General features: G+C 43.4%; 1 protein-coding gene across 1 annotated transcript in view; it reads left to right on the top strand.

Moving 5' to 3' along the window:
• LOC145401758 (UDP-glycosyltransferase UGT5-like) overlaps positions 1 to 13,310 on the top strand; it is a 96,503-nt gene that overhangs the window by 52,535 nt on the left and 30,658 nt on the right. The window contains exons 8-10 of the mRNA XM_080273938.1: positions 7,875 to 8,008; positions 8,146 to 8,365; positions 9,777 to 9,920. Of these exons, the coding sequence (XP_080130064.1) occupies positions 7,875 to 8,008; positions 8,146 to 8,365; positions 9,777 to 9,920 (498 nt within the window). The remainder of the gene's footprint in view (positions 1 to 7,874; positions 8,009 to 8,145; positions 8,366 to 9,776; positions 9,921 to 13,310) is intronic.

The raw sequence follows: 13,310 nt of genomic DNA, 5'->3' as shown, positions 1-13,310 counted from the left end.
CTTAACCCTTAACCGCCGGGGGTTCCCAGCCGTCAGCCAATCCTCCCTGCGGAACCCTAATATCTGTCAATTTATAATAGCTAGAGCAGCAAAAAAAAGCTCATAAGACTCATCAACTCTTCCTCTTCCCAATGAAGGTATCCCGAGGTCTCTAGGTGGTCCCGTCGATGAGTAAGGATGAGTTGAAAACAAGTAGTTTTTAACGTTTTGCCGCGCGGCTCCGACCATGCCCCACTGGCCCTGGTCTTGACCTCGGTGGCTAGCGTTGGCAGCACTGACTGGAGTGGTGATTGTAACATTGCCTGTGCAGCCTTCGAAGGAATGTGGAATATTACACTCGTTTTCACACTTCTCCTTACTCACCGTCGTAAGAATGAGTCATCACCCTGTCCATGTGGCTCCCCCAAAGGTTTACCACCCATTCCATAGTGTCACTATGCCCCTGTGTGTGGGAAAGGAAATATTTCATCGTTTTTCTGTACTCACTTCTTCCGTAAATTATAATATTTTCTCTTTACTAAGACACTTAGAACTGCACTTGACATCACGATTATGGGTAATTGCACTTTGACAAGTAAATGCTGTTGCTGTTTCATGCATTATCGTTGAGTATGAGGTAATTATTTATACTACAATTCCGACTGTTTTGTACTAATCAGGGTTATGGTGAAAATCATATAAATCTTTGACACAACTTACATTATTTGTACTTCACATCACAAATACACTAATGCTCATATTTGGCACAATTCCCCTGAGTACTGAGTGAAATAATTTAGTCATAACCAAGCAGGTAATTTTCCTTCTGGCCAGCTCACAAGTGGTTTTCTTTCAGGTAACAGGTAGGATACACTGATGGTGATATTCATCACAATTATCATGAGTATCGAGTGAAATAATTTTCTTAAAGGTATTTTTCTTTGTGGCCTGCTCACAAGTGTTTTCTTTCAGGTAACAGGTAGGCTAACTCAAGGAATTTTCAATAATTTTCTTACCAGTATCCAATAAACAGTATCACTTTTTGCGTTTCACTTGTAGAACTTATTTTGAAACACTTATATCATAGCACTAACTATATATCACTTATAATGTCACACATTTCACTCATTTATGATAATACACAAACTTGTGCATTCCTGTACACTCTTTACACATTCCCACACACCTGCTCAGTATTCACACTCGGAGTGATACTCTGAGAAACATTTTGAGCATAGGGGGACCATGCTTTGTGCACGTTGGTATGTGGTCTCTTTTCGTGCTGGGGGACGGCGTTTGGTTGTGCAACAGACGTGGCACCGCCTGTATGCCAGACGATCTGCAATCCACCAGTTTGTGCCACCGGAAATACTCAGCACAGCTGAGCCTGTCCGTTGTAGCCGCTGTCCCCCACCTAGCACCTGTCACCTGAGTAGTTGAATATTCCTCAAGGAGTTCACATGCCAGCTCTCTCTCAAACTCTCGTAGAGAGAGAGGTTTCCTGACGAGCTCCTTTAACAGTATGAAACTGATCAGGACGGCGATAGCAAGAAGGTGTAAGAACGCCTACTTGTACCATCTGCAGGACTTACGTACGCAGTCGACCCCACCAATATGCATGTCCGATTTATCAACCAACCACATGTTGATATTGTAATCGTTGACTGCATCTGGCTTTATTACGGGTTCCCTGGTCCTATAGTTTGTTTTCCCAGTTTCCTCCAACACACCCTTATGTACTGTACTGTAGACAACATGTTAACCCGTCTCTTGTCATGCCAAAGAAGGGCTAACATGTTGCCACATTTCTTAGTCAGAAGGGCTCCTTTCTCAGTATTTGCCGGAAATACTGGGAAATTCTTTCTGTTGGCCCTAACAGTTCAACAGGACTTACTATCATAGTCAAGCAAATGCTTGATCAACGCTGGGGCAGTGTAATAATTATCGGTATACAGAATGTGGTGCCTGTTGAGATACCTTTCCATCAGCACTTTCATTACAGATGTAGAGAACCCTTGACGATCATCACTAGGTATATCACATATAGCGCATATCCAGTTTTACAGTCAAAAAACACAAAGAATTTGAGGCCAAATCGGTGATGGTTTGACGGCACATACTGAATAAATGCCAGCCTGCCCCTGAATAACACCAGTGAACCGTCAATAACCACCCTCTGGAACGGACGAAAAACTCTGGAAAATAATTCCTTGAGCATTGTAAGGATTGGTTTTATTTTCCATAACCTGTCGTTCGGTACAGGCCCGTAATTTCAGTTGAAGTGAAGGAACCTAAGGATAGCCAGGTACCTATCACGGGCCATATACTTGACAAAGACAGGTGTGCCCACGAGTTCATCCACCAACCAATAGTCGTGGAGCACATGTTTTCTAATGTGCACCATCAACATGGTCAGGGCAAGACACACAAACATCTCCCCCACCTGCACAGGTATCCAATTATGCATGTGCATGCTGTCACTAGCAGCCTAGTCCAACCACCGCACACACATGGCCTGGTGAAAATCAATCTCATCCACCAGTTACTGCATTATTGCAGTCATGAAAATGGCCTTGAACAGACTGCTAATAGTCCAGGGCCTGAGTGGAAGCTCATCCTCCTGCACACCTGCATCCTCCTCATCAAATGCCAGCACAGATGGCTCAAAGCCGGCACCATTGTCCCACACAAATGTCTCAACTCTACCCACACGTGGTAGAGCCGGCCATCTGGCAGTTCCCGGATGTTTCTTGTGCATTCGTGCACACCCCCGTGCACGCCCAAGGGCAGGAGGTGGGGGAAGAAGGAGAGGGAGAGGTGTGGGAGGTGGGGGAGTAAGCGGGTGATGGCTCACCTGACGTGGAACTTTCCTGGGGAGATGCTGGGGCACTGTGCATCTCCATGTGGGGCCTGTATGGTAAATATCACTCCTGAAGGGTCCGGTTGTGGAGATTCAGCCCTTGAGGTGCTAGGTTGAGGTGCTGGGGAGCGCTGAAGGACAATACATAGGCGAGCAGGTGGCGAGAGTGTTGGGGAAACAGCTCTGTAGCGTATATTCTGCAGGTGACCACTAGGTACGCGGCCACCTTCCCGATGTTCTGGGTCATCTATCGCCTCCTCATCGCCGAATTCATCACTCTCATAGGCTCTCCCCTCTTCCTGGAGAAGTCTCAGAGCCTTCTCTGGCGTCGGAGAGCAGGTAGGGGTCGGAGGGCGAGACAGCTCGCTCTCCAAGTTGTAGCTCTTTCTCTCCTCTGAGGACATGCTCTCGCTGAGTGTCTGAGATGATACGGTGTCGTCCAGGGCACATCCAATTGCATTATCACTTAGCCCTTTCCCTGGCACTAAGGACTGATTGGCCCTTCACGAGGTGAGAGGGAATTGGACAATGAAGAGAAAGAAGACATGGCACCTCACACTACCACTGCCGCATACAGACTGTACCGCACAACCGCTGATACCCAGGACCCTACCTACCCAGTAAGTATCATAGAAAATGGTTGCACATTCAAAGGGTGGCGGGAAGGTGAGTGTGGTATATCACGTCAACCAACGGTGCTCTGCACCCTGAATCCTGACATCCATACACGTCAGTTGATATTTACTCGTAGTATGGTGCGGACACTGAGGTGTTCTTCACAACACACAAATTAAAATATAGTCATCATCCTTACTTCTTGAGTCATCATCATCATCTAACACTGTGTTGCCCCATGAGGAACGTAGGAGTCCGGGGCTAGGCAAGTTGGTCCTGACATTTAAGATGAGAATGACCAGCCTTGCTCATCCCTGAGTGGTAGTACGTGAGCAAGAAACCCCAACCACCCCATGGACATGGAAACCTGCACAGGCCCAATCTGATTGGAGCATCTTAATTACTCACTAAACCACAAGGGGCCATAATTTAGCTATATGGTTACCACCCAACATATTAAATGGGTTCCTGGGGTACGGGAAACCATTTCACTAGTCACTTAGTGTAGAGTCACCCACAGACAGAAGGAAGAGGAATGAATGAAAGAGACAGATGAGGAAGGAAGGAAAAAAGGAAGAGAGGAAAGGGCAGTCACCCGAGCAGTACTATATTGAGCAAGTAGATGGTGAGTGCCCCACCAACTACTACTGAGACAAGGAAGAAACCATGATACGCTTGATACAGTATTATTTATGGTTACATAAAATATTTATCATGGGTTTATAGCCTGAATTAGTGGTGAAAGGCTGTTAGTCAGGGTTTCAAGGAGTGATGGGAGGTGATAAGAAGGATAAGCATGACGGGTCACTAGTGTGGAATGTGGGAGAGAAGGATGACAAAGTGCTAGTAGTGTGAGTGACTAATATTATGATAAGATGCTATGAAAGCATAGTTGATACAGTGTTTTTCGATTCTGAAAAAAAAAAAAAATGATAATGAAAGCATTTGTTCGTTGATGTTTTTCAGGTTGCTATTCCATGCAGATAGTACAAACATGCACATCATGTAGATACAAGAAAAATGTGTGACGCCTCATGCACAGAGAACGGGACAGTCATAGAAGCAGGCAGAGGGAGGTGGAAAATAGTTTATAAGAACAAATTGGTAAGAGGGGAAATGTGAGAATTAATACGGATATCTGACACTTAGGAAGTTGGCATTATTGATGATGATTGTGATGCTTTCAAACACAATATGAATGGGAGTAATATCAATCGATATGGTAATTTTGTTCACCAATAACTAAAAATATAAGCCCCATGTATATTAATTATATATCGAATTTATTTTAGTGTGACAGGTTTAAAGGTGAAGGGTTGCGGGTTGATGAAACAATCGCTTTAGTTTCGTCTTCACATATCTCTTATCTGACACATGTCAGTGAAATTAATGATTTAATGATTATATTTTATCGCTTGGAGGATCATTGGTATTATTTTCCACCAAACATTCCCTATTTCATATCAAACCGTCTGTAATAGTAATATTCCATAGAGATGTATCACTTTTACAGAGGGCTTAGGCAGGGTTTCATCTGCAAGCCTTACACCTACAGTAACAGTAGCATTCTCTGGATTTATGGGGGACACAATGAGTTCGATAAATAATAAATTTAGCGATAATAATTATAAAAGTGTACCGTATGTCTAGGTGATTATGGAATGGAACAGTTGGTTACCCTGACTCGACAAGCCTCTGGCCTGGTGTTCTGACGAGGCGGTAAAGCAGGATGGTAAACTGTTGTCACTGTTTCAGCTAGTTCCCTTCATTTATGGCAGCTGTTGCTTTAGCAATAAAAATGTATTAATCTATAAATTTGTGAGGGACACATTCATCACAACCTGTTGAATTCCAGTGAACAAACATTGCAATCATGTTGGCCTTACGATATCGTGTGGCAAGCCTGGCAGTAGGATTCTGCAAAATCTGGCATGTTTTCTTTCTATTAAAACTATCACACTTTTACGGGCAAAAATTTTTAAAGAGCACTAGTAGGAATAATTATTTAACCTAAACGCGTATACATATGTGTCAACGATTATTCCTCTTTTCTGTAATAACTACACCAAAAAATACAGCAGCCAACCAGGATCATCGTTACAAGTGATGAACTTCAGTCATAGAATTCTACCCTTTACAACAGCAGATTACCATGTATCACCAACCAGGTGCTTGACGTGTAGTGGGTTCACAATGTCCACGGGCGTACATGAAGACCTGTGTAAGGATTCTCCTCAGTGTGGTGTTCCTCCAGTACATGATGAGGAGAGTTTGTTCCAGTAGCTGAGTTTTCGATCCCCGCCTGGTCCCTCACTGGAGATAATGGGTCTGGTTGACCCGAGGGATGACCGATGAAGTATGATGATCTCTTTGGTTGCACTGGCATCATTGTGTCAGACTGTTAGAGCCCCTTTGGCCTCATGTATCGCTGGCTTGCCATACCTGAATTGCCCAGTCTGTGCTGCATGGAGGTAGGGTTGAACTCCTGCAGACCTCCACCTCCTTCTTCTTACTATTATTATTATTATTATTGTCAGTTTTACGTCTACATGTTTTATGGGTTTGATGGTTTCACCCTACAGCACTGCCAGTGACTGATGTGTTTCACTCCTGATTTCTAGTAATATCTCTGTCTCTGTGGTCAGCAGACACCAGCTTGTACAGTGCCTTCCCCAGACTACCTCTCCTTCAATGGGCGGGTATCTCTATCCATGTACACACCATCACCAAACTCGCTTTGTTAATTCGATTGACAGTACAAGCTATCTCAGTCTCCTTTCTATTTCCTTTATGATGCTTTCCACTCCCAGCCGTTCTCTCCATTCTTCTGATGATACTTCAACATTCACCTTTTCTCCTGATATTTATCGAGTCATTTGCATGTCATTTCTTTTCAATCTCCCTGTAGCTTCCTCCGTCACCCAGTGTTTCACTGTCTTACGTGATTCCTGTCACAGATACAAAACTTTTTCCCTTTTTTGGACGAACAACTCTCGAGAATCAGGATGGGTAGTAGTTGTCTGAATCTTTCCAAACCCTACTCACTCTTGCAATGGCACTGTGTTCGAGTTCGTCCCTAGCAGTGTTGGCATCAGTAAGATACCAGAATTAATCTTCAATTTCCAGCGACTCATCTGGGACTCAGTGACTCATCTAGGAGCTGCCTAGCATGGGCCAACCGGCCTACCGCAGTTGTCCTCTCTTCTTATGTTCTTACCACGAATCTTAATGGGCTACTGTAACTTCAAATAGTCTCGCGATGCCGCAACATATGCCACACTGAAAAATTACCACAAGTCTCAAGTTAGCATACACTTCTCTACATCTCTTTTTTGCCCTGCGTTTGAATCCAGTATGTAATGTACTTCAGATAATCCTACCCACACCCAAACTGCACACAAAACATGACCATTTATTTAAGTCCGAGACTATCCCAAATAACACTCACTGATTTCCTGATTTTTACTAATGGACCTAAAGCTTCGTATTTTCTCTTCACTTTTGGAATTCCTCAGTACATTCCTTTACACTAACTTCCATTAGCACTAGCTTATCTGTTTATAAAAGTTCCCATGGGCACCTCTCCTTCAAATAAAGTGATAATGGTTCAGTGACCATTATGAACAGCCATGGGTTGAGGACTGATCCCTTATTTATCCCAGCCTTAACACTTTTAGTCATGGCCAGACGTATCCGGTGTGTTTGCATAAGAATGCGAAGTCAGCAACAGATTACACCAGAAACTTGAAGGGATTTGAATCATGCACTCATACCAAACACCTGGTTCTAGTTCTGTCAAACCTGCAGAGTGTCATCACAGATAAACTACGAAACAGAAATTCAGAGCTGTAAACCTGAAATCACTGCAAATCTTGCCCTTAATATGGACGAAAATCTAGGCACAGAAGCATTCATGAGGCTGCAAGTGCTAATCACAGACACCTCACTATGTTCCAGTGACTAATGATACTTTTAACATTCTCATACATCTGTCACCACCACAACAGTCCATATCAAAGCCCTCAGCTATCTCATTTCTTGTATAACACTTTCATTTGGACTCTATCAAAACCATTTCCCGATCCATAAAAAGGAAAAAAAAATCATCCTTAGCCAAATGGTTTTCCTGCAATTGTCTGACAATGAACATTAAAGTGGTTTCGAGTACTAAAGTGTGACAGTCCAATAAATGCAATTCACATCTACAGTAATTCCTTTAGTTTGACAGTTCTCATATATGCTGAATAAATTACCGTTGGCACAGACAGAAGGGATGATAATAATGTAATACTCAGTTAAATAATGTGGACTCTTGATTCAGGAGAGTACCCGAAAAAGTTATCATACATTTAGTACAATTTTATCCATTACACTGTTAATTCGCTTGAGAAATAGCTATATTTATACTGTGTCTGGCTAGACATCGGAAGACCCTGGTAGAGGTGTTCGGGTCACTGAAGCAGAGAGTCCTGTGGAAGTGGGACAAGGACACAATGGAGGACCTTCCCCCCAATGTTCGGCTTGGAAAGTGGCTCCCCCAGCAGGATATTCTTGGTACGAACTCATATTCCTTTGTTCTAATCAAGGTTAGTGTTTAAACCACTGTTGATCTGTCTTGCCTAGGCATTCTGTTAATTATAATTTTTTAAATTTACAAATCTACAAGCAACACTCAATGACCATTTTCCTAGGTGACTCTCGGCTGCGGTTGTTCATCACTCACGGAGGACTGCACAGCACTATGGAATCCATGTACCATGGGGTGCCGGTCCTGGGAATGCCTGTGTTTGCAGATCAGGAGAACAACATGAGGGAGGTAGAGAGTGACGGCTGGGGTAGCGTGTTGCTCTGGGACGACCTCACGCCAGACACACTGAAGGAGAAAATACAGTTTGTAATGGGAAACAATGAGTAAGTTTCTTAATACTCTTCTGTAGTGAATTTTTAGCCTCCATTTGATAAAGTCAGAGGAGGGAATTGTTATCACAGGGGTCAATAGGTGTCCATCTGTAGAGTTGAGAGGCTGGGCGGCTGGCTGGGCATAGAGATCTCGTTTATGGGCCAGAACTCAGAAAGCATTCATTATAGGGCCATTGTTTTCATTATAGCCATGAAATTTCACATAGTTATGTGTCTTATAGTGAACTGGTGCATTTAGATACGTAGAATGCTGTATCTTAAGCATTTTTTTTTTTGGTGGGGAGGGGGATATTGAAAATGTTAAAAGTAACAATTTTTCCATAGATTTCAATGCGTCCTGTGCAAGGAATCTGAAGGGTCCAGGTTGTATTTTCAAGGCGATCTCATTATGCCCACCGTTAACAGAAAAGATTGGGGGGGGGGGACGTGAGGGCCGATATGAGCTTGGTTAGGTGTGCAGGGAGTATCTTTCAAGATACAATTCATACATGAAACAGTTCTGTTTTATTCTCCTCTCCTCGATGGTAGAAACAATGGTGAGTGAAATACAAATGGTTTGCGTATCTTGAAGCCATTAGGAAGAGGAAAATTTCCCATCCTCTTGTGGCTCTGGCTTTAGTCACCTTTTACAACACATAAAATGTAAGCTGCATTTTTCTTCAAAATTCAGCACCAGATATACACGAGGGTTCAGTGCTGAGCTTCTTTTTAAATACAGATTTCATGATCTCTATAGTTGGTGGCCATGGCTGTAGTTGATACAAAGCTTGCGTCAGTCAGTAAACTTCGCTGATGTACCACAGTATTGGACGTAGCTCTGAGTCTCTTATTACTATACTTGATGCAAGTTTCCTGTTCCTGAGTAAAATTGCTTTGTGATAGCCTTAGTAGAAATCATGATGTATTTCCTTTAAGTGCTGTTCTTTTGTTTTTTACCTCCACCTGATATAGACAAAAAAGGGGGTTGTTATCACTGGGATCAACAGGTGTCCGTCCATTGAGTTGGGCAGCAAGACGGCTGGCCAGGCATAGAGATTTCGTTTCCGGACCAGATCTCGAAAAGTATTCACTATAGAGTCATGAAATTTTTTAGTTATGTCTCTTATAGTGAACTAGTGCCTTTCTTAGGTAGAATGCTGTACCTTAAGTATTTTTTTTTAAATAAGGAAAAAGTAAAAAAAATCCAGATATTTTATGTGACCTGCACAAGAAATCTGAAGAGCCCAGGTTATGTGACCTCAAGGCGTTCTCCTTACACCCACCTTTAAAAGAAAAGATGGGAGGGGTGAGGGCCGTGATGCACTTGGTTAGGTGTGCAGGGAGGTGGAGGGTATGTGCTTGGTCAGATGGAGGATTCCAAAAGCGTAGCATTGCCAATGTTTAATACTTACTTTACCTTCAGGTTCAAAACACGGGTAGCGCACCAATCTGCGGTGATGAAGGACCAACCTCAGCATCCCAGTGAGGTGGCAGTGTACTGGGTGGAGTATGTCATGAGGCATAAGGGAGCTGCACACCTCCGCTGCCCTGCTTTAGATGTGCCATGGTATGAGTTCTGATGGTGGTACATTAGTTCTTGTAATATCCTATGATGCTGGTAATGTAGCTGTTTTAGGATGTTTTACTACGTATCACTGATATAGGTGGTTTTATAATTAATATCTAGCCTTGGAAAAACAACTGTAAAATTTGTCCACACAGGTAAAACCAAGATTTTGAAACTACGGCTTTCTATAGGAGGCGCTTAAGAAAGTATTACTGATATTTATAGTTATAAAGACAATTCCAAATGAATGTCATGAGACAGTTCAGTCATGAAATTACCCAGTATATAAGAGTGAAATATTGTACTGCTTGACCACAAAACCATGCCAAACTATACTGGCTGAGAGTTTATCTCGTACTGCCTGACCAACTATCTATTTCTCCTTTCTCTGAAATCTCCATTCTAGGAGATTTCAATGTTCACCACCACCTTTGGCTCTCCTCTCCTTTCACGGATCCACCTGGTGAACAAGCCTACATCTTTTCTATCCTTAATGACCTAGAGCAGCTTGTACAGCACCCTACCCGTATCCCTGACTGCCTTGGAGACAGCTCCAACATACTTGACCTCTTCCCCACAACTAATCCTTCTGTTACTCTGTTAATCTTTTCTCTCCATTGGGCTCCTCCGATCACAACCTTATTACCTTAACCTGTCCTATCACTCCGATACGGCCTGTGGACCCTCCAGGGAAACGTCGTCTGTGGCATTTTGGAGCCGCGGACTGGGAGGCCCTCAGGCAAAACTTCTTTGATTTTCCCTGGAATGATTATTGCTTCCATGGCCGGGAGCCATCTGAGTGTGCCTTGCACATTACGGAGGTTATTCTCTCGGGCATGGAAGCATACATTCCTTTCTCATATCCTTTGACTAACGCAAGAAAGCCTTGGTTTAATCACACTTGTTCTAATGCTGTCCGCAACAAGGAGAGGGCCTGCAAAAGGTACCGGAGCCAATCCACCCCTGAATCACATCGTCTTTACGTTTCTGCCCGGAATCGTGCTAAGTCTGTTCTTCGCTCTACTAAAAATAATTTCATCCATACTAAATGCTCTCAACTCTCCAACTCGAATTCTTCCCACTCCTTCTGGCACCTTGCCAAAAATCTTTCTAACAACTTTACCTCATCATCCTTCCCTCCTCTTTTCTACTCTGATGGTTCTGTAGCTATTTCTTCTACTGATAAAGCAGATCTCTTTGCACAGACTTTCTCCTCCAATTCCACCTTAGATGATTCTGGTGCTGTTCCTCCATCTCTTCCCTCCTCTGACTTCCTCATGGCTGACATTAAAATTTCTTCAGTTGATGTGTTTTCTGCCATCACTGGCCTCAGTACTAACAAGGCATATGGGCCTGATGGGGTCCCTCCTGTTGTTCTCAAGAACTGTGCTTCTGTGCTTACACCCTGCCTAGGCAAACTCTTTCGCCTTTGTCTGTCAACTTGTACCTTTCCTTCTTGCTGGAAGTTTGCTCTCATTCAGCCAGTCCCAAAGAAGGGTGACCACTCCCAACCCTCCAACTATCGTCCAATTGCTTTAACGTCCTGTATTTCAAAAGTTTTCGAGTCAATTCTCAATAGAAAAATTTTAAGGCATCTTTCCTATCACAACCTTCTTACCGATCCTTAGTACAGGTTCCGTCAGGGACGCTCCACTGGCGATCTTCTCACCTACCTTTCAGACTCCTGGTCATCCTCCTTTCGGGACTTTTGCGAATGCTTTGCCATTGCACTTGACATCTCAAAGGCTTTCGATCGAGTCTGGCATAAATCTTTAATTTCCAAACTGCCCTCCTACGGTTTCTATCCTTCTATCTGTGCCTTCATCGCTAGCTTCCTTTCTGGTCGTTCTATAGCCGCTGTTGTAGACGGCCATCGTTCTTCTCCTAGATCTATCAACAGTGGTGTTCCTCAGGGCTCTGTCCTATCACCAACTCTCTTCCTTTTATTCATCAATGACCTTCTAAGCTGTTCATCTAACCCTATCCACTCATACACTGACGACTCCACCCTTCACCTTTCCATTCGGTTCCCGCAACGCCCATCTCAACAGTTACTTCAGCAAACAAGGGATGAGGCTATGGCACACCTAATGTCTGACTTGGCTCGTATCTTACACTTATCAACCCGACAAAATCTTCCACAGGTATACCCACTAATGTTTAATAATATTCAGCTTAATCCTGCATCATCCTTGAACATGCTTGGGGTTTCATTTATTCGGGACTTATCTTGGAAAGATCATATTACATCTCTTGTAAAATCTGCTTCCAAGAGATTGGGTGTGCTAAGCCGACTCCGCTCTTTCTTTACCCTTGCACAATTGTTGACTCTATACAGGGGTTTTATCCGCCCCTGTGTGGAGTACAACTCTCATGTGTGGGGAGGCTCCCCACATACAGCTCTTCTCAATAGGGTGGAGTCAAAGGCTTTTCGTCTCATTAACTCTCCTCCTCTTACTGACTCCCTTCAACCTCTGTCTCTTCGCCGCACTGTTGCATCTTTATCTCTTTTCTATCGCTACTTTAATGGTCACTGCTCCTCTGAATTGTCTGCTTGCATTCCTCCACCTCTACGACGGGCGCGTTGCACCCGTCTGGCAGCAAACTCTCATCCCTTTTCTGTCCAACTCTCTAATGCAAGAGTTAACCGTTACTCCCAGTCTTTCATTTATGCAACAGGTCAGCTCTGGAACTGTCTCCCTCTGTCTGTATTTCCTGCTGCCTATGATCTCCAGTCTTTCAAACGCAGTGTGTCCAGGCATCTCAAAATGATCGGATCTTGAATTTGGCTCTCTATTGTATTTTGTTTTTCTCTTGGAGGGAACTGTTACTGCTGGCTCATGGCCTTTGGTTCCTTCTTCCTCGCATAACAAAAAAAAAAAAAATAACTTGTGAGCAGGAGATTCGGTAGAAGTGTGCTTGGTCTGTGTACGCGAGACTGTACTACATAATACAATGTAGATATAATAGCTTGGATATATATTTGATTTTGATTAGTTTTTATAAGTGACAATAATTGTGGCCTTTTGTTTGTTACATGAGTCTTTACTTTAGTTGGTATTTCTAAATCACAATAATCATTCATTTATTTACTTGGTATACCTGTAGTAGGAAGAGCTAAAAATAGAAACACGTTTTCGTTACTCGTTTGGGAGCCAAACCATGGCTGAGCCCGAGGACAGGCCACAACAGTCCTGATCATTTCAGCCATTGGCAGCATTTTGACTCTACTCTTCTCCTAATAATGCCTATATATCTATCTGTATACCTAGGTTGCTTCCCCCCAAAGAAAGGGTGGCAGCAGAGACAGGACGACACACTCTCAATTTACTCATTCACACACACACACACACACACACACACACACACACACACACACACACACACATT

Source organism: Coenobita brevimanus, chromosome 56 (assembly GCF_032717465.1).
Source record: "Coenobita brevimanus isolate Jiangsu-jjx chromosome 56, ASM3271746v2, whole genome shotgun sequence".
Lineage (NCBI taxonomy): Eukaryota > Metazoa > Arthropoda > Malacostraca > Decapoda > Coenobitidae > Coenobita > Coenobita brevimanus.
Note: the sequence above shows the minus strand (reverse complement) of the source record. Positions and strands in the feature narration are given on the sequence as shown.